The sequence below is a fragment of the Acomys minous genome (assembly GCF_964271855.1).
Source record: "Acomys minous genome assembly, chromosome: 11".
NCBI lineage: Eukaryota > Metazoa > Chordata > Mammalia > Rodentia > Muridae > Acomys > Acomys minous.
Window position 1 is genome coordinate 85,929,455 of NC_140492.1, and position 27,812 is coordinate 85,957,266.

The 27,812-nt window shown below is 39.6% G+C and overlaps 2 protein-coding genes across 7 annotated transcripts in view; both read left to right on the top strand.

Moving 5' to 3' along the window:
• Window positions 1–27,812, top strand: part of TMEM161B (transmembrane protein 161B) — an 81,681-nt gene that overhangs the window by 19,549 nt on the left and 34,320 nt on the right. For 2 of the 6 annotated variants that reach the window (XM_084800717.1, XM_084800715.1), the window contains exons 2-3: window positions 12,286–12,389; window positions 27,159–27,242. In XM_084800717.1, coding sequence (XP_084656843.1) covers window positions 12,286–12,389; window positions 27,159–27,242 — 188 coding nt within the window. Of the gene's footprint in view, window positions 1–12,285; window positions 12,390–23,380; window positions 23,449–27,158; window positions 27,243–27,812 lie in introns of those variants that run through there. The other 4 variants (XM_084800718.1, XM_084800720.1, XM_084800719.1 and 1 more) reach the window with 4 other exon arrangements.
• LOC311608476 (ATP synthase subunit d, mitochondrial-like) lies at window positions 10,741–11,369 on the top strand. The gene has a single exon (XM_084801013.1). The coding sequence runs from the start codon at window positions 10,816–10,818 to the stop codon at window positions 11,299–11,301; it is 486 nt and encodes a 161-aa protein (XP_084657139.1). The 5' UTR covers window positions 10,741–10,815; the 3' UTR covers window positions 11,302–11,369.

Below are 27,812 nucleotides of genomic sequence, written 5' to 3' on the forward strand. Positions count from 1 at the left end.
CAGTATGTGAGCATTAATATGTGATTTGACTTGTAGTATTGTTTCTTTTACAAACTTGGGTACCCTTGTGTTTGGGGCATAGATGTTAAGAGTTTAGATGTCATCTTGGTCGATTTTTCCTTTAGTGAGTATGTAGTGTTCTTTCCTATATCTTCTGGTTGATTTTGGTTTGAAATCTCTTTTATTAGATATTAAAATGAACACTCCAGCTTGCTTCTTAGGTCCATTTGCTAGAATATTTTTTCTAACCCTTCTAGCCCTTTACCCTGAGGCCGTATCTATCTTTGACGTTGAGGTGTGTTTCTTGGATGCAGCACGAAGATGGATCCTGTTTTCACTTCCCTTCTTTTTAGTATGTGTCTTTCTATTGGGGAATTGAGGTCATTGATGCTGAAAGATATCAATGACCTTTGGTTCTTGATTCCTATTATTTTCTTGGTGGTGGTGGTGGTGGTGGTGGTGGTGGGTGTCTGTGTGTGTGTTTCCCTTCTTTTGCTTTTGCTGGTGTGAGATTACTTATTCCCTGTGTTTTCATGGGTGTAGTTAACCTTAGGCTGGAGTTTTCCTTCTAGCACTTTGTAGGGCTGGATTTATAGGTAGATATTGTTTAAATTTGGCTTTATCATGGGGTATCTTATTTTCTCAATCTTTAGTGATTGAAAAATTTTCTGGATGTAGTAGTCTGGGCTGTCATCTGTGGTCCCTTAGAATCAGCAACATATGTCCCAGACCTTCTGGTTCTTAGAGTTTCTTTTTCTGACTGGTCTACCATTATATGTTACTTGGTCTTGTTTCCTTGCAATTTAAATATTCTTTGTGTGTTTTGTATATTTGATGATTTTATTATTATGTGCCAAGGTGATTTTTCTGGTTCAATCTATTTGGCGTTCTATGCTTCTTGTACCTTTATAGGCTTTTCCTTTAGCTTAGAAAAATTTTCTCCTATGATTGTTTGGTCTTTTCATAGTGTCCCAGGTTTCCTTTTTGTTGTTGTTGTTGTTGTTTGTTTGGTTTGGTTTGGGTTTTTTTGGGGGGGGTCAGGAATTTTTTGGATTTAACATTTTCTTTATCAGACATATCCATTTCTTCTGTCATATCTTCAATACCTGAAATATATTCTCTCTCCCCTCTCTCTCTCTCTCTCTCTCTCTCTCTCTCTCTCTCTCTCTCTCTCTCTCTCTCAATTTATTATTTATACAGCATTCTTTCTGCCTGTGAGCCAGCAGGCCAAAAGAGAGGTCTATGACCACACTACTCTGAAGGCGCCGGATCCTGTCTCTTCCATCTCTTGTATTCTTTTTTTGAAGTCTGTCTTTGTTGTTGCTGTTTGAATTCCTATATTTTTTTTATGTCCAGAATTCCTTCAGTTTGTGTTTTCTTTTTTTATTCTATTTCCATTTTCAGGTCTTGAACAGTTTTATTCAGAGCCTCAGACTGTTTTTGGTTTTGTACCTATGTCGTCTTCATGCAGTTGGTTTAAGTTCTTTTTCTTGTGCTTCAGCTGTTGGAATATTCAGATTGTGCTGTGGCAGAATAGCTGGGCTCTAGTGGAGACATACTGTCCTGGTTGTTATTGATTGTGTTTTCATGCTGGCGTCTGGGCTTCTGGAATAAGGTTGATTATAGGTCTAGGTGCTGATTTCTGGATTTGCCTTTGTAAGTGTGAATGATGCCTCTGTGTTGCCTGGTGGGAAATTTTCTGTGGTTGTGATAGTTGTGACCACTGGAGTTCCAAGTAGAATGTGTTTCTGGGTATTGAGGGCTGACTTGTGGGAATGGGGATAGGCTAGGGGGTCTGAGAGGATCCACAGGAGAGAGGAGAGAGCAGAATGTTCAACAGGGATATGCTTATTCTGTCTCCTTGGAATAAGGGCAGGGCAGGAAGTGAGGAGCGGTCACCCTAGATGGGCTATATTGCTGGGCATGAGACCGTGGGGGGGGGGGTTGGGTGAGTGGATTGGATCTAGAGGATCCAAGGGAAGATGCCTGCTTAGAGTTTGGGGCTGGCATAAAGCAACAAGTGAAGAGAGGGAAGTCAGAAGTGAAGGTCTGGGGTCCACAGCAGATACAGGCAGAGGGGGAAAGAAGGCTGTTGTAGGTGTTCTACTGCAGAGCTGGGGATGAGGCTAGTATAGTGGCTCTTTGAAACAAAGGGAGAAGAGAGGACCTGCTTTCTGGTTTTGTGTGGCCTGTGGGTTAGCAAGGGCTACCTGCAGTCGTTGGGGGCTGGGATACCGTGATGAGTGAGGCCAGGGAGGTTAGCAGGGGCGATGTGTGAGCAGTGGGAGCATGGGACAGGAACGGTTGCTGCTGATGTTCTGCTGCAGAGCTGGGCATGGGAATGGATTTAGAGGGGAAGAGGAAGTGATGAACAGCTTCAGTAGCCTTACCTTTTTACCTGGCCATACTCGGCTCTTGTGTTATCAGTGTGTTACCAGCTGGTGTTGGAGGCAGGGATACTGGCATGAGATGGGGGAAGGAAGGTTGGAGAAGATCTTTGGGACCCATTGGGGATGAGGTCAGAGAGTAAAGTGAAACCTCAGCAGGTTTTCTGCTACAGAGCTGGGCATGAGACAGGGGATTGGAGCTCGGGGGAGAAGAAAGAGCGGCGCGATCTGCTGTCAGCCTGCTTGTTGCCCGGAACGAAGCACCTTGAGTGGGTCACATGTCACTCCTTGAACCATGCTTTCCCAGCCCATCTTTGTAGACTTAGTTATTTCCTAAACGTAGAAGGTTGTTGCAACACTGGGCAGTGATGCTTATCTTTCTGTTTATTTACTGCCTTTTATTTGTGGGTGGTGGTGAGGGGTGGCTAGCCTTTCCAAAGCTACATGAAATCAGCATACAATGAAAGAAATATTAGTCCTTTTACATGAACTTAGATATGGTTTGTTTCTTTGGCCTGAGTGTAGCCATATCTAAATAGCAGATTTGTGTTATCAGTTGGAAGTCTAAAGAAAAAACAGTTTAATAGTCAAGTAAAACGTATTTATTCAGAACTGTTTGGGGTTGAATGTATTTCACACTACAAAGGTCTACTGTGTATGCGTTTTTCTTGTCTTAAGCATTGCCTGAATGAATTGTTCTTCTCTGGCACTTGCTGTTTTCTTTGCTATATTGAAGCAAGTGTTCTTTTGGCTACTCACGCAACTCATACGTTAAGACAGTAATTGAAAGGGTCCTTAGAAAATGTAGTGTCTTATCTGCTTGCTAGCTTCCATTTGCCTGTAAATTAAGGCATAACACTCTTACAAACCTGAGTTTTGTCCGTCTGTCTCAAGCAGATCGACTATCCTTACGGCACCATTATGTATGTATTTTCTGAAAAGCTGGGGCTGCCGCCAAGTGTTCTTGGGAAGCCTCTCTGAGGCCTGCCAGCTGCTTCTCTCAGCTTACCACTTTCTTGTATTCTACCAGCCACCAAAAGGGGAACATCTTGACATGCCATGAGCCCTCCTCAGGCGTATTCTCTGGCGTTGTCCTTTACACTCAGTCACACTCAGTTTGAATTTCTCTTGGAATGGTTTCTCTCTGTGCATACCTCCTAGTTTTGACTGCCTTTGTCTCAGATTTTCTTTTCTTTCATTAAGCAGTATGGATAATGTTCATTGCCTTATTCCTGACTACTTAGACTTTCAAAGTGATATTTTTATCCACCAGGAAATGCAAGTTAAATATTTCCCATGTTAGAAGTTTTGTTGCCATTACAAAGTACCTGACATGACTAAATACAAAAACATTTTAAAGGAAGGAAGATTTATTTTGGTTTCCAGTGTTTGAGGTGTAAGGCCATGCCAGCTGCTCCCTTGTTTCTGACAGTGTAGTGAGGCAGGAGAGCACATTTCACTGGAGAAAGAAGACAGAAAGACACATAGGAAGGGCTAGGAATAAATACCTTTTAAAGATAGCCTGGAGGGACTTCCTCTTACCAGTGCCCACCCACCTCTAACTTCCTACCACCTTGCAGTAAAGCCTTCATCAGAGGATTGTCCACTGAACAAGTTTGAGCCTTTATTATCCAGTTATTGCTCAATGAGTTGATCAACCTCTACCTGGAGATGAATCCTTTTGAGGGAACATTTTATGTTCAACTTAGAACTGCCATGTTTTAAAGGTCTTGGCGATCTCATAGACACACAGCAACACACACACACACACACACACACACAGCAACACACACACACACATACACACACACACACACATACACACACACACACACGCTTGTCATTTAGCCTGGCATTTCCTTCCTTTTATTTGTCTGTGAGATTTTAGTTTACATTTTAGGTTTCCCCATTTCTCTTTTGTTTGTTTATTTGTTTGAGTCAAGGTTTCTCTGTGTAGCTTTGGCTATCCTGGAACTTGCTTTGCAGACCAGCTGGCCTCAAACTCACTGAAGTCCACCTGACTCTGCCTCCCATCACCACTACCACCTATCAAGATTTCCCCATTTCTATTAAACTTTCATATCTAGTTTTTTTTTTTAATTTCTAGAGCACTTCCTCATACTGTAAAAGTCTTGTGCCCAAATGTTATCTTATTTGTTGCTCTCGTATATGTCGGTTTTGGATTGTAAACTTTAATAACACTGATTCTTTACAGTGATCCATCCATTTATCTATTACATGCTGTACTTATTATGTGATCTATCTTAAATCATACTGCTCTGAGTGGTGGGGTGTAACTACCAGGAAAAACACAGATTTTTGTGCTAAGACTCTGTTCACAGCCAGCAAGATATCACCTATATATTAGAGAGGTTTGTTTTTTTGTTTTTGGAGTTTTCTGTTAAAACAGGTTTCTCTGTGTAGCCCAGGGAAAATACAACTTTCTGTAGCCATGCCAAGCCTCACACTTGCTTGTGTCACTATAACCAGCAAGACAGTATATTTTTCCTTTCTAGATTTATGCTTAGTTCCATGGTCATATATTTTGGTTTATAGTGCTTTGTTATTGTTTGAAATAACTAAATTACCTGTGTGGCAGTATAGATACATAGACACAGACATAGCCCTCTTTCCTAAAGTAATAGATGCTGCTGCCCTGCTTCCTCCTGAACTTTAGGCTGCTCACATTTGAGCCAGTTGTATCTCTGCTTCTGGGCACCTCATCTCTTCTCAGTATCCAGAGAAACGTTCCTTAACTGCTCAGCATACCATTTTTCATGGGTATTATAGCCTTAAGGTTAAATTTTAAATTTGATAGTCTTACCTTTCAATATCTGGTTTTGGCCTCCCATCTTTCCCATAAAGCAGTTATTTTTTATTGACCAAGCTATTGCCTCTTGAATAATACTTGACCTTCCAAAGTGACCTATGATAGTTTTGTTCTCAACTTCTCTCCCCTTTTGTGTCTTATAGACTTCCTATCTTCTTATCACTTTTGAGTACAGTATCAATCTCCATCTAAGGTATGTGCTAAGTGCTCATGAAGTTGAAGAGCACAGACATCCCTGAGGCTAGTGTGCTAAAGCACCACGCAATGGCGTGTTCCTAAACCCATGGTAGTCACGGGAACTCAATAGACTTGATTAGAACAAGCATTAAATTTGAAATTAGGGACCTGGGTTCTAGTTAAGTCTACAACCAGGCAGTTACATGATTTTGGACATTTACATTCTGCTCCCCTTTGCTAATTGTCTAGAGATTTGTTCAAATGCTTAAAGTGTGGTTTCTTAAGTTTTGTATTAATCTAGGTTGACAAGTTTCCTGTTCTTTTGGAGTTAAAAAACAATTTTCTCAAGTTTTAAGAAATCTGCCTAAGTATGTCTTGCTATCAGTCACTAAAACATTTTAAACAGTTGAGAAAAAAAGAGGGGGGAAGGTTGATGGGTAATAGCGTTTTTCCTTTCTGTTGCCTAACTTACTCAGGAGATGATAATTGAAACCATTTGGGGGTGATGTGAGTCCCAAGTTTACATGCAAATATGCCTTCTAATAGTAAACAGTGTATGTTTCCTTTCAATTTGTTTGTCAGCAGGAGAGCTACTTTAATGAAACATAACAAGTCAGCTCCACTCAGGGTGACATAATTTTCCAGGTTTGAAATTAAGAATTTCAGCATGTTTGTATGTCACTATTGAAGTTTTGTTTCTACTATTGACAAGCAAAAGAAACTATTGATATATGGTATATTTTATTTCTTGGAGAACTATGTAATTTTTGTTGTGAAGATTTTTTTTAACCTACTCAGAAACTATTACTGACAAAACTTGAAATGATCATTCTTCTAGATACTAAATTCTTCTAGATACTAAAGACATAACGTTTCCTTGCTTTCCAAGCCCCATGTTGACTTGGAAAAGGTCACCCCAAGTTATCTAGGCTTCACCCCTCCTGGGTCCCTAAACTACCTCATAAGCTAATTTTCCCAGTTCCAATTGTCAAGAGAACCTGAGCCTAGAGGCAGTGAATGCAAATAGAAGCTGTTTGGCTACGTCACTGTTTTGAGGAGTTAATAACACCATTAAGGATACATTCCATGGTGGCAAGCCTGAGATTCACCTGTGATGGTCTTTGTTAGCTTCACTGCATCAGTTTCATGTTGCAAAATTTGTCTAACTCCATAGTTAAACTTATTTAAATAGTCTCTAAAAAAATAATGAAAATATTCAGTATATGTAAGAGACTAAAAATTGGTAATACTATAATTGCTCATGCCTTAAAACTTGTCTAAAGTATTAGTAAAATAGTAAGTTAATGATGCAGTTCTCCAGAAATTACAATTTTGGCAGTACACTTCTTTCTGTATGTGTGTGAAAAGTAACTATGGTCAAATATTTTTTCACCTAATTTAAAAATGGCCTCTGTATGTAGATTCCTGCTTTAAAAGTAACTTGATCTTTTAGTATCCCGTATGTAGTCATCTAACAGAGACACATTCTAGGAAAGTCTTACTGGTTTCCCTTAGAAAGCTGAAAGATTCCTTATATGGAATAATGTGTTTAGCACATCTCAGCATGGAGATGAGGATTTCTATCACAGTCTATCATATACAACTCATTTCTGAAGAGGAAAGGGACATAGTAAATTGAACAGGTGAGAGTAATGTTTTTTGCATTGAACATTTTGTACAGTTCAAGTGCTCAGAGTATACCTACCAGGTTTCCTCTAGCATTTGCCATTCTCAAGGTGAGTCTCCTTAATTCTCTCTTTGCCTCCATATTAGACAGTTTCTGAATTTTTCAACATCGTCTCTAGAATGCTTTTCTTCTCTAGGTACCAAAGGTACAGCATCAATATTTTGGAATCTGGGTCCTTAAGTCTGTCTCTCTGATTTTTGTTGGATTATTTGTACCCAACATGGTTTGCTTCTTTAACAGTAATGCTGTTAGCAGTATCTCACGACAGTTTGTGATTGGAAGGAAGAGGAGCGACACCTTTCTCTACTTTATCGCCGTCTATCATATACACCTCCTGCAATAGCATTTTATAACATTGCTTTTATAAAGTGTGACTAAATCCAGTTTTGCTATTGAGGACAAGAATGATTGTAGTGTTGAATTGTTAGCGTGTCTGTGAGTGGCTGTGCAGCTGACCTTGACGACTCAGGGCTGCTATCGATGTTTTCAAGGCCAGGTTGAGTGGCCTTGCTTTGTCTAAAGCACTTTACTAGCTCAAAACTTCTTTGCCTTTTACATCTATAATTGCAAATAAATCGGCCAGGCATACTGTTGCAGAGTTTTGTGGTGATTATATTCAGGGTATAGAGACTTACAACCTGTAGGACAAAGAGCGGACCATGTGAAGTGCGATAGTGTAACCTTGGATGTGAAGTGAAGGGGCAGCTGCCCTTCCTGTAAGCCAGTTGCTGGAGTTTAAGGCATTGAAACATCTGAAGAAAGCAGAGCTGAAACAGGCTTGATGGACCTTTTAAAATAGACCCGTTTAAGAACCACCTCTCAACTCCTTTGAGAAACTGTCTTCCAATGGTGGTAATAACTTACCTCTTACTCTGAAGCAAGTGCGGTGAGGTTGAGTCAATTCTGGTTTTATGGGTGAGGAAACAAGGGGACAGAGTGTGTAAGTGGTGTGCTGAAGTCACACAGCTAGGAGACCAGGAGTTGATGAGAAAATCAAAGCCTGCTTCTCACTCCCTTCAGTTAATGCTCTGCTGTACTTTCACTTTGATCAGTCAGCCATGAGCTAGAGAGCTGGTTTGTTTTGCTTTGCTTTGCTTTTCTCCTCCTCCTCCTCTTCTTCTTCTTCTCTTTTTTTTTTAAGAGATGGGGGAGGGGGTAGTTCAGCTTGGCTTCTGACTCAGTCTTCCTCCTTCAGCTTCCTTCATCACTCACCACCATCCCTGGCTTTGCATTTGCTACTCTTTTTACATCTTTTGAGACAGGCACTCAGTATGTAGCCTTTTGCCTCCGCCTCCTGAGTTCTGGGAGTAAAGGTGTGTGCCACCATGCCTAGCCCGCTGGTCTTAAAGTTCAGTGTTTTCATTGTTAAGTGAATTAGAGAGGCTGAAGTCAATACTTTCACCATATTTCATACCTTTAATTTATTGTTTTTCCTTTTTATTGAAAATAGCCTTTTTTCTCCCATTAATATATTCTGTCCCTTCCCTCCACTTCCCCCAGTTCTTCGTCCACTTCCCCTCCTGTCCAGATCCGCTCGCTTTCTGTCTCTAATTGGAAAACAAACAAGCCTCTAAGGGGTAATATTAAAGTATAATAAGATAAAACAAAACCTCACACATCGGAATGGGAGGAGACAGAGAGAAGGAAAAGAGCCCAGGGAAAGTCACAGGAAACAGATGCCGACATGGAGACCAGCTTGTTACTTAGCGATCACATTAAAAGTAATAATAATAAACTGTAGTGATAATAAATATATACACAAAGGACATGTAGGTAAAGATACAAAGCAGATGTACATATATACACATGTGTATAATTGTATAATAAGGTACAAGTTAGGAAAGGAGCCCTGACACAACATTATGGGACAGGGAGCCTCCAGAGTTGCCCCTGAGTTCATTTCGCATTGGCCATCTACTGCTGTGCATACAGCCGACCCTTCAGAGTAGTTTGTTTCCCCAGTGAGAGTTCCTTAGAGAAAACTAAATATTCATTTGCAAATTATCTCTTAGAAAGTGCTTCTGGGTTAAGCATGGGACATGTGACCACTTCTTTCAGCTCTAGAACCCCATCTAGTGCAGACCTGTGCAGACCTGTGCATGCTCCTTCAGTCTCTGTGAGTTTATGTGAGCGTCAATCCGGTGATGTAAGGGCCCTGTTTCCTTGGTGTCCTCCATCCCTTCCAGCTCTTACATTCTTTCTATTTCCTTTTCTGCAAGGTTTTCTGAACCCTGAGGGGAGGGATTTTATGGAGATCTCCCATAATGTTCCAAGGTCTCTCACTCTCTGTGTAATGTTTGGCTGTGGGTCTCTGCATTTGTTTCCATCTGCTGCAGGAGGAAGCTTTCTAGAGATTGCTGAGCAAGGCACTGATTGAAGAGTATAACATAATGTCATTAGGAGTCTTTTTTTTGTTTGTTTGGTTGGTTGGTTTGGTGTTTTTCTGAGACAGGGTTTCTCTGTGTACCCCTGGCTGTCCTGGACTCCCTTTGTACACCAGGCTGGCCTCGAACTCACAGAGATCCACCTGCCTTTGCCTCCCAGAGTGCTAGGATTCCAGGTGTGTGCCACCACACCCGGCTATTAGGAGTTATTTTAATGCTATGTTCTTTTAATACAACAGTAGTATTTGGTTTTCCCGTAGGTCTCTGGGCTATCTAGTCTCAGATACTTGGTCACCCAAGCAGTGACATCTCATAGAATGGGCCTTAAATCGAATCAAGTGTTGGTGGGTTGCTCCCAGAAGCTTTGTGTTCCCACTATACTAGCATACCTTGTAGGCAGAACAGCATTGCAGAGCAAAGGGTGTGTAGCTGGCTTGGTGCTTTAGTTTCTTCTTTGGTAGCATACAGAGTGCTTTCTGTTTCCAAACATGCTAACATGTAGAAGGCTCTCCGTAGGCAGCACTTTGATTTCTCCATGTTTAGTGATAGGGCCTTGTCATCAGTTGTCTTGACAGCAGCCTGGCTTGTTTTCAATCCCAATAGATGGAGAAGATAAGGCATTCCACAATAGAAACAAGTTTAAGCAGTGTGTACATCTAGCCTAACAGAAGGCACTAGAAGGAAATTTCCAACCTAAAGAGGTTATGCCCACCCAACAAAACACAAGAAATAATAATCCCAGACCCCCCCCCCCCACACACACACAGGAGGGGGAAGGAATCAACAATCACCATTCACTTATCTCTCAACATTAGTGGTTTCAGTTCCCCAGTGAAAAGACACAGACTGACAGAATGAATGCAAAACAGATCCTTCTACCTCATTCAAGAACCACACCTTACATCAAGGATAGACACTCTCTTGGGACAGAAGGATAGAAAAGATCTTCGAAGCAAGTGGAAGCTGCTGTAGCCTTTTTAATATCTGACAAAATAAATGGACTTCAAACTGAAACCAATCAGAAGATATAGAGAAGGACACTACATACTCAAAACCCACCAAGATAGCATTTAAGTTCTTAGCACCTATGACCAAATGCAAGGATGCTCAAGTTAGTGTATTGACTCTCACTCACTGATAGTGGGAGATTTCACTACTCCACTCTCACCAATAAAGCCGGTATCCAGACAAGCACTAAACAGAAATGCTGGAGTTAACTGACGTTAAAAACCAGACGAACCTAGCAGATACTTAGAGAACATTTTACCCTAACAAAAGAATATACCGAACACACTTCCGTTTCTTGCCGCCGGAGACACCGCTCTGCTGGGGTCGGTGAAGGATCCCAAGATGGCTGGGCGTAAGCTTGCTCTAAAAACCATTGACTGGGTAGCTTTTGGGGAGATCATACCCCGAAACCAAAAGGCAATTGCAAACTCCCTAAAGTCCTGGAGTGAGACCCGCCATACCAGGTTGGCTAATCTGTCTGAGATACCCCCAGCGATCAACTGGGCTTACTACAAGGCCAATGTGGCCAAGGCGGGCTTGGTAGATGATTTTGAAAAGAAGTATAACGCCCTGAAGATCCCGGTGCCTGAGGATAAGTACACATCCCTGGTAAACAATGAGGAAAAGGAGGATGTGAAGAACTGTGCTGGGTTCGTGTCTGGATCCCAGGTCAGGATCCAGGAATATGAGAAGCAGCTGGAGAAAATGAAGAACATAATTCCCTTTGACCAGATGTCCATTGATGACTTGAATGAAGTGTTCCCAGAAACCAAGCTAGACAAGAAGAAGTACTCATACTGGCCCCACCAGCCCATCGAGAACCTGTGAGGCAGGCCAGGACAGAGCCCTGGCCGCATTGAATAAAACATTTACACAGTGAAAAAAAAAAAAAAGAATATACCATTGTTGCAGTTAAATTACCATTATTATTAGGCCTACCACACTGGGCACCACTTGTTGTTGATTTACCAGTATAGCCTAATAATAGTTTATGACCAGGCCTATAATTATTGTTACATCAGTATAACCAGACACCTGTTATATTTTAAAATAGCCTTAGTTAAAAAAAATAAAAAATAAAAATAAAATAGCCTTAGTTAACCTGGGGCAAATATCAAGCGTGTAAACTACTTCCCATAGTGGGGCAGGTATCACATACCTGCCCCAATCCCATGCCATCTGCTTCTAATAATTTCTATCAAGCCACCTCCCATCCATAATCCCATATACTTGCTAATGTTTTTCATCTGGGCCCAATCTATATCCACGTCGGCCATGAGCTTCTATTCCACCTAATCCAAGATGGCGCAACCTTCTCCTCTCTTTTCCTCAGATCTGTCTTCTTCCCAAGGTTCTCTTTCTCTCCCCAAGCCCTGGGGAACCTTAGCCATGTCTATCTCATTTGCCCTGTGCAGGTGTGATGGCTTTTTATTAATTAGCATCAAAATACATCAGACCATCCCCCAACATACCATTTTCTCAAAACTTCATAGAACTTTCACCAAAATTGACCAGATACCCTTAATTTCTATAGAGTATGTCTTGGGAATAAATGTTGAGTGTTTAGTCTGTTTTACTTGTGTTCACATGCATGTGATACTTCGGTAATTTGAAGAGATTTGTGGAAGTGGCAGCTGTATGTACAGTATGTATTCAGGGAGATGTTCTTGAATACCTAACTGCTACAAGAACAACACACTTTAATGTTAAAGCCAGTTTTCTTAAAAAATAGAGTCATCAACATGGATAGTTTTCCACCAGGGTCCCCAAACATTAATAACTTATTGTTAATTTGTTTCTTTTTTCACACAGGGTGTGATAGGTATACAGCTGGTTGTTACCATGGTGATGGCCAGTATCATGCAGAAGATTATACCTCACTATTCTCTTGCTCGATGGCTACTCTGTAATGGCAGGTAAGGAAGGGATAGGCTGATTATAATGGGCACCTGTTTTGTTTGTTTTGAAACAAGGTTTTGTGTAGCCAAGGCTGGTCTAGAATTCACTATGCATTTAAGGTACCTGCAGCTCCTATTTTTACCTTTTTGCCTCTCAAGTACTAGGGTTATAAGCATCCACCTCCTCCCTTAGATACTGGATATCTGGGAAAACCAAATACTACTGTGCTATTAAAAGAGCATATCATTAAAAGGACTCCTAGTTGTGAGGTGTGGTGGCACATGCCTCCAATCCCAGTATCCAGTACCATCTGCAGCCTCCACTACAAGGCTGAGGAACTTTCTCCAAGTCCTAGTTCAAATCTTTCTAAACTAAAATCACAGCAGTGAATGTGAGGAAATCTCGCTTTCTCTCAACATGGTAGTTTATGCATTCAGTGCAAAGGCAATGGGGCAAGGGACGAGAATTCAGTTCCCAGGTCTGTTCTTCCTTTTCCTTCTTCCATCTACACTCAGGCCACTGAGAACAGGAAGTACCTTCTGCTTACCTTTAGAAGCTGGTCAACACGAGGGTGAAAAGGCAGAAATCCAAGTGCTTAAGTGTTAGAATTAGAAAAGCTTTCCTGATTTTGGTGATGTAATTCAAAAGTTAGTATAAAAACTAGATGTTCTTTGTTTTATTGCAGACTCTTTTTTTTTTCTTTTCTTTTCTCGAGACAGGGTTTCTCTGTGTAGCCTTGGCTGACCTAGACTCGCTTTATAGACCGGGCTGGCCTCAAACTCACAGCAATCCACCTGCCTCTGCCTCTCTGAGCTCTAGGTTTAAAGGCGTGCACCACTGTGCCCAGCTATTGCAGATAAACTTTAATCTTCCCAATTCAGTAAGGAAGGAGTGGAGTTATATTGTATTATTTAATCTGTTGTACTGTAAACATAATACTGTTTATCTCCACTGCTTCCAAAAAAGACCTAGATTGACATGATAGAATTTGTATAATGTAATAAAATCAAAAGAAAAGAACTTAGGTAATAATTCTATAGAAAAATCTGAACACAGAAATACAAGCTGTATGCATTTGCTGTGCAGTTACAGAAGGTCAGTGGTTAATCTGGTACCATAACTACTTCAGCAGCTGATCAGATGCTGACCATTTTCTTCTGTTTGGGCCTTTTGAACACAGTGGGTAGCTCTCGTGTGATTTCTTATACAGCAAGACAAATAAGCCTTTAATTTAGAAGGCTATCCCTTTACAGTATGAAGTTTCCGTTATCTAATTTGTTTTCCATTTTATTCACGTCTGCTATGTTTTTTACTTTTTTCTTTGTGATAGTCAAATATAGAGAAATATTCGAACTTAAAAATTTTAATGCTGCTTATCTGTGCATGCTGATTTTGTACTGAAATAAACTTTTAAAATGTATGTTAAATGACTAAAGAGTGATATGTATATTTGAGAAACCTGTGTACAAATGTATCATTGGTGACTAGGATTTTTTGTTGTGTCAGTTAATATATGTCCCCCATAATCTAGTTTACTTATTTTTCATCATATAACTTAGGAAAGAATAAAATATCACTGGGAAAATTATCATTAGTTCTAAGTCAGTGACTTAGAATTAAACATTAAAACCTTAAAATATATAAAATAAACTTGTTAGTACTGGAATAATATGCTGTAAGCTTTTTTGTTGTTGTTCTGCGAATTGAACCCTGGGTACTGGGCGTGCTAACTGAGGGCTCTCACTGAGCTGCATCCTGTCATTCAAAGTTTGGTCTTCTACACGGATACTCCCTAAGACTGTGTAAAGATTTTGAACAAAGCTGTCTTTAAAATGAAACAGGAAGTTGTTTCATGTCCTCACTGTTTTGTCTTGTGTTTTAATGTTATCTACCTTTGTAATGTTTACTGCTGACATTTTGAAGTCACAAATACCAACTCTTCTGCAGTGTTAACTAGCTCAGTAGAGTAAGCATATTGACTTACAGCACTTAATGATAGTTACTTTTTTTTTCAATCTTCAGTGATATAAAACCATACTTGAGTTAAAATTGATACCTTCTCATTGGCTTTTGTACTATTGATCATAAATAGTAATTTTCATTTAAAGCCCTTTGAACAATTGAAGCTGTTTTAGGATGACTTGAGAATGATTGTTTAATAGAACTGTTTAGTAAGACCATCCATATGATCAAATACATTTGTAAATTTCACACTATTAATCAACAGTTTGCTAAAGAATTTGGGTGGAGTTTTTTATTTTATTTCTTTAATTTCTGTGTATATCATCTTACTTTTATTCCATGATAATATAAATAAATCATATTTTTTTTAAAGTTTGGGCTTGGGTTCAGGTAAACGAATGTCCTTATACCTCTCTGACCACTGTGTCTGCAGTGCAAAGGTTAGAATGACACCTGATTCAGTCTATTGACATCATACCAAAGCCAAGGAAGTCAGTACCTCCAAGGGTGAAGCAACTATACCTAATAAAATAAGAAGTTTTTAAAAATTAACAAGCCTTATAATATAGAAAGCTTATTATTTTTCTTGTTCTCACTAACATTGCTGTAATTTTTAAACAGTAGTTTTTCGTTTGTTTCAAAAAAGAAAAAACACCTGTGGAATCTTTAATCTGGTTTAATTCCACTGTTGCTCTCTATGTATTTATATAGGGCATACTGACACATTTTTTAAAAATTTAGTACATCATTTGTGTATTCTAAGTAAAGCAGGCAAAGAGATACACTGAGACATGTAACCTCCAAAATCCCAAGTACATAGATTAATGTAGGCTTCACTTCTGCCATTCAGCAGTGGGCTCAAATGGGAAATCAGCAGGATCGGGCAGTTCCTCAGGTAGACTCTTCACAGAATGGCAATTAAGGGATTTAGTTATGTTTTAAGTAGTGAAAGATAGGGAGTCTAGTTGTCTTGGATTTTTCTCCCTGTGACATTAGCGTCTACCTTTAAATGCTGTGCTATTTGGAAAAATGAAAAGAGAGTGGACTGTGGATCAAGGCAGTCTGAGGCATCAACCTTAGAAATAGACTTAGACTCATTCGTTTTCTAAGCTGGGACCTTTTGACTAGTGCTAGCTGAAGGTCAGGGGGAAACTGAAATGTTTCCATTGTACCTTGGAAATCCGAACAAGATTGCTAAATACCTATTTCTTCTTTGGAATAGGTATATTAATTCTATTCTTATACATAGGAAACACATTGCAAGTAATTTACTCAGGCGCGTACAATGAGAAAGGAAGAGCTCTAGACCTTTCTCCAGAAGCCTAAGCCTTGTTTGTCCTGTACTGCATATATGGCTAAAATCCACGTATAAGTGAGTACATAGCATGTGTGTCTTTCTGAGTCTGAGTTATCTCACTCAGGATGATCTTTTCTAATTCCATCCTTTTGCCTGCAAATTGCATGATTTCCTTGTTTTTAATTGCTGGGTAGTACTCCATTGTGTAAATCTACCACAGTTTCTTCATCCATTCTTTGGTTGAAGGACATATAGGTTATTTCCAGATTTGGGCTATTATAAATAAAACTGCTATGAACATAGTTGAGCAAATGTCTTTTTTGTATGGTGGAGCATCTTTCTGGTATATGCCCAGGAGTGGCATAGCTGGCTCATAGCTATTCCCAAATTTTGGAGAAAATGCCAGGCTGATTTCCAAAGTGATTGTACAAGTTTGCACTCCTACCAGCAGTGAAGGAGTGTTCCCCTTTCTCCACATCCTCGCCAGCAACTGCTGTCGCTTGAGTTTTGGATCTTAGCCATTCTGATGAGTGTAAGGTGGAATCTCAGAGTCATTTTGATTTGCCTTTCTCTGATGACTAAAGGACATTGAGTATTTCTTTAAGTGCTTAAGTCCTCTGTTGCAAATTCTCTGTTTAGCTCTGTACCCCGTTTTCAATTTGGTTTATTTGGTGTATTGGTGTTTAATTTCTTGAGCTTTTTATATATTTTGGGTATTAGCTGTTTGTCAGATATAGTGTTGGTGAAGATCTTTCCCCAGTCTATAGACTGCCATTTCGTTCTGTTGATGTTGTCCTTTTCCTCAGAGAAGCTTCTCAGTTTCAAGAGGTCCAATTTATTAATTGTTGATCTTAGAGCCTGTGCTGTTAGTTCAGGAAGTTGTCTCCTGGGCCAATGAGTTCAAGGCTCTTCTTCACTTTCTCTTCTAACAGATTTAGTGTGTCTGGTTTCACAGACCCAAAAAATATTAGCAACAAGGAGAACCCAAGGGAGGATGCTTAATTCTCACTCAGGAGGGGAAACAGAATAGAAAGGGGAAGTGTTTGAAGGCAGGGGACAAGGTAGGAGAGGGAGCGCTGAGAGAAATGAAGGTGGAGATCAGACCTGGGGCTCATGGAGCCAGGAGGACAGAGGGCCTAGAGGAGAAGGGTGGGGGCACGTCTGTGGCAAGCTGGAGACCTAAGGCCGGGTGGTAGGCTGTGCAGACCCCTGAACCTGAGGTTTTACTTTCCTCTACATTCCATCACAGTCTGAAACATGAAATGGAGACACTTCAGAAGTGAGCAGATTATCTTTTAAGTGGTGCAGCATTCTGAGCAGCACAGTTAGGCTGCTCTCTGTTCCTGACAGCACTGTCCCTTAGCACCAGCTTCATGGATTCTGTTTCAGATCCTGTGTGCAGGGCCATGCTTGTACACACACCAATGTGCTGTTTACACAGCACAAGCAGGCTCCTGTTCCTGACCACACTGCGTGCACTCTGCCTGGTAGTCAAGGGCTGACGATTACGTTGTGGTATTCAAGTAGTCTTTACCTCACAGATCAGGTGACATACATCACTTACCCTCACATCACCTGATCACGCTGGCACTGCATGGCCTTGCTGCACCACGAGAAGGTCAGTATAGTACAGTGAACTTAAGAGAGACAGTAGTCACAGCTTTTATTACAGTATCTTGCTATAATTTTTCTATTTGTTACTCCTTTCCTTCCTACTGTACCTAATTTATAAATTAAGCTGCATCAATAAGTATATATGCATAAGAAAAACCAGCATGTATAAAGTTTGATATTGTCTGCAGTTTCAAATACCCACTAAGGGTCTTTGGTACATGCCACTGAATAAGGCAAACTCCTCTATTTGCTTGATTGATGGCTTCTCAGATACTCGACTTCTTGTCCTGGAACTGTCATATGTGAACAGGGCGGTAATTGTGCTCTCCACCCAGAAGTGGGACTGTGCTTTCTGTTGGCAGTTGAGGAATTTAGGAGTGTCTTCTCTCTCCTTTTTGCTTGCAGTGCTTTGGCTTCTAGAAGATTGTGTATGTGTAGTATATACTCACATACATGTGCACACATAGGTGCTAGTGTATAATTTCTCTTCACTTACTGTGTTCTTAGTGCCTAGCCATCTTTTATTCTAAATCAGAAAGCTCATTAACACTGACTTTGATTACAGAAGCATACTAACTATAAAGTAGAGCTTAACTACTATCTTATTGCCCACTCTATTCCTTACTGTATCAGTTGGAATTAAACTTACTGTGTTTTCTATTTCATTTTTATAATCATTAATAAGAAAATACATGTCATTCAGAATTTAAAATTTCCATCTAAAATGACCTAAAGTGTATAACTTTTTGATGTAATATCTGCAAGTAGGCAGTTGGGAACCTTGTCTCCCAGGTAATAGTGAAAGTGTATCTACATTGAAAACACTGTTTAAAAGTGTCCCGGGCTGTGTGTATATTAAAACAAACAAGTGTCATAATTAGATCTGAATCTCAACCCCAAGATACCATGTGTATACAAATATTCCAGAACCTAAACCCTGAAGCCCATCTGGCCCTAAGCATTTGATTATGGGTTACACGGCCTCCATCTGTGATATGAAGTGTTGGCTTTGCATTTTTAAGATCACCAGACTTTGTTGAAGGGATTTCTACTTTAACAAGAAGCTGTGTAGTAAGTAGCATTTCTTAGGCCAGAAGCCCATGAAATCTACTGCTGACCTTTCAAAATAACTTTGAAGAGCCTGCTGCCTTTAGACTTTCAATCTCCTACCTCAACAAGAAAGACATCCTGAGAAGCTGCTGTCTTTCTATAGAGAGAGCAGACAGCTTTCTCTAGCCACTAATTTGAGACAAACAAACTAATAAACCAAAAACCTCTACTTTCTATTGAATTAAAGTTACTTGTGTTTTGAAGTTTGCTTGGCCCCTTTTTTTACAGAAGTAAGTGATAGATGACAGTCTCTGTACCTTTGAGGAGTGGGTTTGCATGAACACAGGGTGATGCTGGCTCTCAGGATGGCTGCTTTGCCACCTTGCTTTTCACTTTCTTTATTGCTCAGCTTAAGCCTCATGCGTGCTCTTCTCATTGAGTAGTCAAGGTGTTATAACACCTTACTTAATATTCAGTTGTTTGCATTCTTTTTGACTGTTGCTGGTTGTGTGTTTCCCAAGTCAGCAAGACTCAGGGATGTAATACCTAAGGGGAAGATTTAAATCCTGTTGCTGCCTTTATGGAGTGCTTGAGTCTTTGCCTTAACTAACTTCCAGGTCCACGATGTTCATGATACTCCTTGACAGTTTTCAGCAGATAGCAGAGACTTATTTCTCCCCTGCTGTAAGGATTCTGGGCATTTAGAATAAAAACCAAAATTGTGATTAGTTACTGCCTTTGTGTGTTGGGGCTGCTCTAACAAAGGACCGTGGACAGAGTGGCTTGTGAAAATCCAGAGCCTGCCTCATATTCTGCAGCCTGGGCTTCATGAGACCAGGATGCTAACATGGCCTGCTTTTGCAGAGTCTTCACCAGTTTGCACACTGCTACCTTCTCTTTGTATCACACGGCAGAAAGAGTAAGTCAACGTTCTGTTTTAAAGGAGCACAGATTCCATTTATTAAGGCTTCATGCTCATGAACTAATTAATGCCTGCAAGTCCCGTGTCCAGGCTCTGTCACATTAGTTTCCTGGAGCAGAAGAGTTGGGGAACATTCTGTTTAGAGCAGTGGCCCATGAGAGACAGACACCCTGAAATAAAATTTTACACAGTTCTATGGTGAAGCCTTTATAGCTTTTGTATGCTTGTTCATCTTCAGATTTCCGTTTACAATTTCTGGAGATTTGATGTAAATGACACTGCCAGTTAAATTTTTTATGATAAAGTTCAGACGGATAATTCTTTAGTTTCTTCTACTTGTTTTTCAGTGTTGTTGACTTGTTCTAGTGGTCAGATATTTTTATGCAAGTGGCCTATATGAGAATGATCACTATAAGCTTGATGCAGTAATTTAGTGAAGTACGACAGCAGGGTAACTTTTTCATCTGAAATATTGCTACTAATGTAAACTCAACGTAAGTGAAAAAAGCACAGAGTAGCCAACCAAATTACCTGCTAGCAAATACATTGAAAATAATACATTTAAATGTAAGAGGTTTGCTGTTAATGAAAACCCTTTTTTTCCCCACTTCAAAAGTAGCTTATACCTACAATGTGAAACATACAGGTGACAAGTTGATAGAAATATATAAAAAGGTAGTAGATGAATGGAATGCCCATGACCTAATCATAATGTAAGCTTTGCCGTACTTCCTCCTAATCTTTTCGACTTAATTTCCTCTGTTGAGTATATCATCATATATGTACAGACTTATACTATGCTTTTTGTTTAACATAGTGAGCAGTTTTCCTCAAAGTGCATTTCCTATAGCCATGTTAGGAAAGGACACCCTGCACATACAGTCATTTTCCTGAGAAAAAGTAAAGAAAGTGGGATCCACGTGATATCAGATCAAATGGTGCAAAGTACTAACTGTTATTAAAGGAAATCAGGTGAGCATCCATCCGAAGTTACCCTGTTGATTTGCTGTCCAGAATATATCTTCCTGTGTTTTGTTTTGTTTTGGCCTCCCACTGATTTACAGAGCAGCAAAATACATCTTAAAATGTAAATTGAGACTGTTATTTTAGCACACAGCTTATTCTCCATTCTATCACCTGTACGGCTTGGCGTGCTCAGGCCCTTTCTTACTCTTGACTTTGCCACTTGTGTTCTTTGTTCAAGTCCGCACAGTGGCGCTTTAGTTACTTCCGTGTTATGTGTTTCTTCAGGCTTTTGTGCTTTTGGCCATGCTGTTTCTCGTAGAAAGTGTCGTCCTCTCCATTTCTTACCCATCAAGATGCTGCTTAAAGATTGTTCCAGGGGAGTTTTTTTTTGTTTTTTTGTGGTTTTCACATATCTAATAAGTGAAAACACATAATTTTCACCATTCATTTGTTAAAACGTGGGTAGAGCTTTACTGGTCAGCCATGGAGTAGTACAAAAGTAAAATGTCTGTGTGGATCCCCGCATATATTCCCAGTTGTGGCCTCACAAGGAAGTTGTTATAAAACAACTTACCCAGGGATGTGTCTCTCCATTCCTTTATCCTTCATTCTTAGGTTTGGAGATCTGGGTTGAAAAGAAAGAAGGGGGAATATAGAAATATATAGGGATGATAAACAAAAAGTAGATTAGTGAATCTACTCCCCAACTTAATGCCTTAATTGTTACTCACAAGGTTATTTTTAATTTACTGATATTAGAAGTTTGTATGTGAAAAATAAAAGTTTGTATGTAGATGTAAAATAAGTTTGATTTTTAAATACATTGATATAGAATTCAAATTTAAGGTTATTCTTCATATACATTATATATATTTCTACTCTAATATGCAGAATGTACCCACACAACTCAATTATAATACAAGGTTTACGTCCAGTACTTTGAACGTGCTATTGCAGGATGTTTAGGATAAGTAGGTTATATAAGTTAATCGTTAGTTGATCGAACACGGTTATATTAATTGCTAGCCTATTTTTATCACAATAATATACATCCTAGGTATAATAGATAGATATGATTCTATAGAAAGATGAGGTAAAATAATTAGATAAGGTCTTCGAAAACCTCAGAGACATATAGAATATGGCATTTAAAGATGTTTTTATTATTTCAAAGATAGCTTTACAATGAGACAGGTTAACTCCTGGCAACACTCAGCCTACCTGAAAGAGGATGATGAGCATCAAAGAACCTCCTTATGGAGATGGCTTCAAATGTGGCAATCCAGCCACCAGGCAAAATGTCCTCATTTCTGCCACAGACAGAATACTGCCTAAAAATGGGCAAGCTTGGATGCAGGCAGAGTCGACGGCCAAACTGCCAAGACAGGGTAAGCAAGTCCTCAATAGTTCCTGCCTCACAAGTATGTCTGTCAGATATATTAGGCCAGACAGCTGAAGATGATGCTCCAATGTTTTAGAGAATTTTGGGTGACTGTTCAGGCAGTAAACTGTCTCTGTCATCTTCTCATTTGGGAAGCTGCTGACCTGCACTCCCTATATACTCAGGTAACTAATTTTATTCCTTCTCAAATCTCTTAAGGGGTTGAAGACCAAATAGTTTAGTTTTACAATTATGCTTTGTTGTAGGAGTTAAAATGTTTTAGATGTAGATAGATGTTTTAAGTTGATAATGATGAGATATGATAGATATTGATTTACATTCAGAATTTTAGGGGCACCAAGATAGGAAAGATGTTTTCTTCAAGGCTGTCAAATACAAATAGCCAAAACTATGGATATAACATTTATATAATTCCTGATTTTGTGGTTTCTTCTTGCTGTAGGTAGTTTATTTTATATATATGTAATAATATAAATGTATACATAAAATATTTAATAAAAAATAAAAATAACTTACAAAAATAAGTTAGGGGCTAGAGAGATGGCTCATGACTGAAACACTGCCGTGCAGCCAATGCAACGAGGACCTGAATTTGCATCCTAAGCCCTCATGGAACAAACCTAATGTGGATTCTCTATGTGCCTGTCACCCGAGCACTGTACTCAACAGAGATAGGAGGATCTGCCTGGCAGAAAACAAACAAACAAAGAAATAACCACACAATTTGGGAGCTCCATCTACGTTCCAGGAGAGACTCTGGCCTCAAAGGAGGAAGGCAGAAGAGTGATAGAGGAGACAGCTGACGCACCGTTCTCCTCTAGTCCATGTGTGTGTGAGAGGATATACACACGTGTACACCCACACCCCACATGAAGAAGCTGTGGCCATCTTGAAACAGTTCTTTGAAGATATTTCATCAGTACTGTAATTTTTGCTCATTTTGTATTATTTCTTAGAGGCAAACAACTCAATGTAGTCCTTTAAATGCATTATTGCTTAGGTGTTTTTCTGAATGCCATGTATTCAACATTATTTGTGGATTCTACATTTGAGATTTTTCTACTTATAAAATATTTGTAACACCAGAGTCAATACGTGAGTAGAGCTTTACTAGACAGCCATGGACTTCTGCAAATAGTAAAATGTTTGCGTGGATGGACCGACTCATATGTTCCCAGTTGGGGCCTGACAAGGAAATTCTGCTTGATTGTTTTAGCTTTCACAGGTAGACATCCTTTTTGTCTAGTTAAGGCTATTTTTATTTCACTTTGACTTTTTATTGTTAGTTTTGCATTTTAAAATGACCTCCAGACCAGGCACAGTGATGCATGCCTTTAATCCCAGCATTCAGGAAGCAGAGACAGGTTTATCTCTATGAGTCTGAGACCAGCCTAATCCACATATTAAGTTCTAGGACAGCCAGAATGGATAGAGAGATCCTATCGCAAAAGACCAAATAAAATTAGATATAAAATAAACGGCCTCTAAACATAAGGTGAAGTCATTATCTAATATTTGTAAGCAAACAAAAGCAGGGATTTATCTCTTGCAAATTATATTGGAATGATTCACAGAACATGGGGAAATGCCATACATATGATTGTAGAAATTAAAAAGGCTATATTCAGTCATGAGGTAGTGTGACTTGCTGTGAATTCAATGTTAACAAATCAGCAATCTTATATAAAGCATTTAAAAACAGAAACACATATAACATGGGTATTATGTCTTGATCATTTAATGAAGGATGTTGTGACCAACCAGAGACTCTCAGGAACCTGACCCTGTATTTCCCCTAGGCACAATGGTTCAGTGTTTCGCGGCGACTCATAGAACATAACTACCGCAAATAACGAGTCAACTGTAAGTTAAAGTTCTGGCCTTGAATAGAAATGGCAGGAAGTTCCTCCTCACTTCGTAATTGTAACTAGAGACTTTGTGGTGTGTGTGTGTGTGTGTGTGTGTGTGTGTGTGTGTGTGTGTGTGTGTGTATGTGTGTGTATGTAGATGCACATATAAATATGTATGCATGAATGTATGTATGTATGTATGTATATCCAGTATACTAGGAAGAAAGCTGAATTATTTTGGTTCAGAGATCTTTTTGGCACACTCACTATATGCCAGTAGCTATACTAGCTTTGCAGTATATATAAAAAAAAAATTGTAAATGGTCAACTTTAGGAGAATTAGAGGTTTACACTGTTTTCATCTGACTGGCAGCTGGCTATCCTGCAACTCAGTAATTCACATAGAGTGATTCATATACTTCAAGAAACTTCTGTACTTATAATTTTATAAAAGATGCATATATGATAAGATCTGGGGAAAGGCACACAGTTTCTGTGTCCTTTGCATGTGGAGTTGGAATAGTTTGAGGAAATTTTGAGGACCACTAGAAAAAAATCCTTACATGCAGGCCCCTCTTGGGTTCTTTGTTACATTAATAAAGGAGTTTAAGAACAGACTAAGGAGAAATCTTTAGGGAAATTTTATTGAGTCTTAAAAAGAAAAACTTAAGGGTAGGCAACCTGTAAATGTTGGCAGTTGCCTGGAAAAGCAAGATGGAGAAAAGAAAGTGCCTCTTAAAGTCAGGCATTGAGAGTCAGAGCAGAAAGCCACTCCCAAGGGCGAGGGGGCGGGTAGATGAACAAGGAAACCCAATGCATCAGGTACGTCATGTTTTTAAAAGAGAAAGAAAAAAGAAAAGGGAAAATTACAATTTTCTGAGCATTTGAGAAAAGAGGTCAGGTGCTCTGTGAACAGCTGTACAGAGGGTGGGAATTCTGAGAAGGAAAGATCTATTATCTCATTAAAAGAGTCGGTGTTCTTTTTTTTTTTAAGTCTTAAAACACTTTTATTTGGAGGAAATCACTTTCTGGGGTATTCAGTTTTGAAAGGTTATTATTCTGAACGTAGAGCTCTCTTGAGGTTTGATGGAAGTCCCTTTCATTGTCCTTAGTACTGAGAGTTGGCCTGACTGTCTGCTGTTCTTGCTATAGGTCAGGTATCCAGTTTTTATATAGCTAACTCATAGGGATTGGCTTTGCATGATTTTGTACTGGCTTGGAGCCTGAAATTACTTGCTAATTAAGAACCAGAACTTATAAGCCTCCTCTACGAGTGTTACCTTAAAAGAGTCAGTATACTTGCCCTCTTCTTAACAGTTTGTCTCTGCCTGACATAGATTTCACTTCTGTGGCTGGAAGGTAAAGGACCTTTCCTGCCACCTTAATACTCTCGTCCAAAGCAGTAACCTGCAGTCATTTAGGAGATGGGTTGAAATGCAAGGAAATATGTAACATACACTATGCTCAAAATGTAGACGTCTAGTCCCAGCGCTGCTCACCAGAGGGACCAATGTAGTTTTAGTTTCCTGCCTTTGTGTGGAGCAAGACTGGTTTGCAGGAGACAGACAGGAAAATAAAACTCCCGCCTGGTGTTCTTGGGCAGAGCTGAGCTGTGAGTCTCATGCCGGGAAAGAAGGCGGGTCATAGGACGCCTGGAAGCTTAAGAAGATGTGAATAGTCACAGGCAGACAAGACAGTTTATTCACTGCAGGCAAAAGCCACAAGGTACTCACAAGCCACACACAAGAGGGAATAGTCACACATGCAGACTGGTACAGACACCTGTGGACAGACACATTGCCAAAAGCCTGTCCTCAAGACTACATTTACACAAAACCAATGTGAAAACTGTGTTTTGCCAACAATAGTCATACACAGATGATACCACTGTTCACTTGAGGATTCCCGTGAGGCCCCTGGATATCTAGCATTAGCCATGCTGGATATCCATATTATCCATAGCAATGCCATGCTGTGTAAACATACATTGACCTTTGTGGCCAGCCCTCTGCTGCCAACACAAGGACACTTTGAAAGTTTTCCCTTCTGGGCCCATCCATTTGTTAACCAACCAGATTACAGCAAGCTTTGACATCCAGAGTTTTTAGGGAGGTCCATCCAAAAGTCGAGGTTTATGTAATAAATTTTATATCATTGATTTAAACAGTTGAACTTAAACTCTAATCTCCCTCCCATAACTGGAGGTTAAGTGATGGAAAGTTCCAACCCTTTAATCATGGGTTTCCAAAGGTGACCAGAGTCTACTAGTGTTGCCTCATTAACATAACCAGCCACCTGTCAGATTGGGCTGTTGAAGCATCATCCAGAATGAGCAAAGAACAGATGATGCATTTTATATTATATGTCTGGAATACTGCCTTGTGAAACAAGAAATAAGCTGCAGCATAGGTGTTCATAGCCTATGAGAGAAGAATATATGCAAAAGCAACAAAAGATAAAAGAATTTGTGACAAATCAAATGTCATTTAGTCAAGGTAGAGTATCCTTTTGAAGGAGAAAATGATAGAAAAGGAGTCAGGAGAATTGAGCTCTGGGCTCATCAAGCAAGGCTACTAGACAGGCCTTGTAACCTGTCTTACTGGAAATGTTCAGGTACAGTCTAATACCATAAATTTCTGTGTAGCCATGGCAGTAGCTAGTGCCCAGACTGTTGTATCTCTTTTTGGCTTCATCTACCCTCACCCCAACATTGTATTACTTAGCCATAAATGTTTCAGTATCTTTCTAAATTATGTAAACTTAAAAATGAACACACACCCAATGTCATCTCAAAGTTTTTTGTCAACTTTGTGTTACTCAGATTGTCAATTCTGTAGCATTTTTTTAAAACAGCAAGCTAGTTGTAATTATTTCTTTAAGTTTAGACATTTCATAGTCTAGAGGTTTGTGGCTTAAAAAAAAATAGTATAGCAATACAAGGTGTGTATGCATCCTTTGTCAGAGTACAGTGGTAAGGCTCTTGATGGGAGTCCTTGCATAGCCTGCTCAGTGCACTGCCGTGCGTAGCCTAGGGAAGGGTTTAAATGGGCTACTGTACTAAGACAAGATCTCTATATGGAAAAAGAACTGAGAGTGGGCTCAGCGTGAGTGGATGAGAAGGATGTCCAAGGGAAGGGAGGCAGAAAGGTCATGGCTACAGAGAAGAAAGTAGAGCACAAGTCTGAAGAAAGTGTTTGCAGTAGAGTGGGGACAGTTTAAAGCACAGACGTGATGGTAACATGCATACACTAAGGGGTGCCTGGTGAATAGTGAGACCTCAGCAGAAGAGAAAATTCACAGTGAAATGGTTGGTGTTTGGGAAGAATAAATGACGTGGATATTTTATGTGGTAGAAAGGAGAGATGAAACGATGATGTGTAAGTGTGAGAGAGAATCCCGTGAGCATTCTTTTAAAGATAACTATCACTTTGTTCAAATGACGGATAGGTGGAGAATTAATGTGCCCAATGGCCTGCAGAGTTGGTGTCATTTTTGCTTAGGAAACTGTAGGATGCTAGAAATAGGTACAGCACAGCAGGGCCGTGCTTACCAAATGCTGGCTGGGTATGAACCTAAGCCTTTTGCATTACAGTTGTCACCTGATTATTTCCCTGCAGTGTCTTCACAAATTGGAAACCCAGTACCAGTATCTGTAGAATAAATGAATAACTAGGTCATTTTAAGTGATTTATTTATAAGGGCTTTTTTTTTTCCCTCCCTTAGTTTGAGGTGGTATCAACATCCTTCAGAAGAAGAATTAAGAATCCTTGCAGGGAAGCAGCAGAAAGGAAAAAGTAAAAGAGACAGGTGAGTTATGTCGATGAGCTTCTAACTTACAATATAGTTAACATAATTTATGCAGATATATTTTAGGCTTTGAATGCTTATTAATTATGTTGTAAGTAGTTGATAAATTGCAGATCAGAACCCATGCAAATTCCAGTAAAATAGAAATTAGAATATAAGCACAAAATAATAATTGCTTTATTCAAAGATTAACTTTATTCTTGAGTAGTTAATATATTTGTCATTAGGATCCATGTAAGTCTCAGTGAAAACAGTGTGTAAGCTCAAGACAATTGCTGTTTTACTCAGAAAGCTTTATTCTGATTTAAGTTAGGAAAACCATTTTATAGGTGTTTGCGTGGGTTAAGAGAAGAGCTACAGTGATATCTACAGGTCTTTCTGAGATGTCTTTTTGGACTCTGGGGGTGTGGAGCTACGTTTTACTAGACATAGGTTTCATTCAGTCAGTGTATTGCTTTTCCTCACGTGCTACTGAGCTTTAGCCCTTGCCCCAGCTCTTTAGATTTTATGTGTTTAATGCTTGAACTCTGCTAACAAGCCTCACCGAGTCAGTCACGTCTATGAACTGGA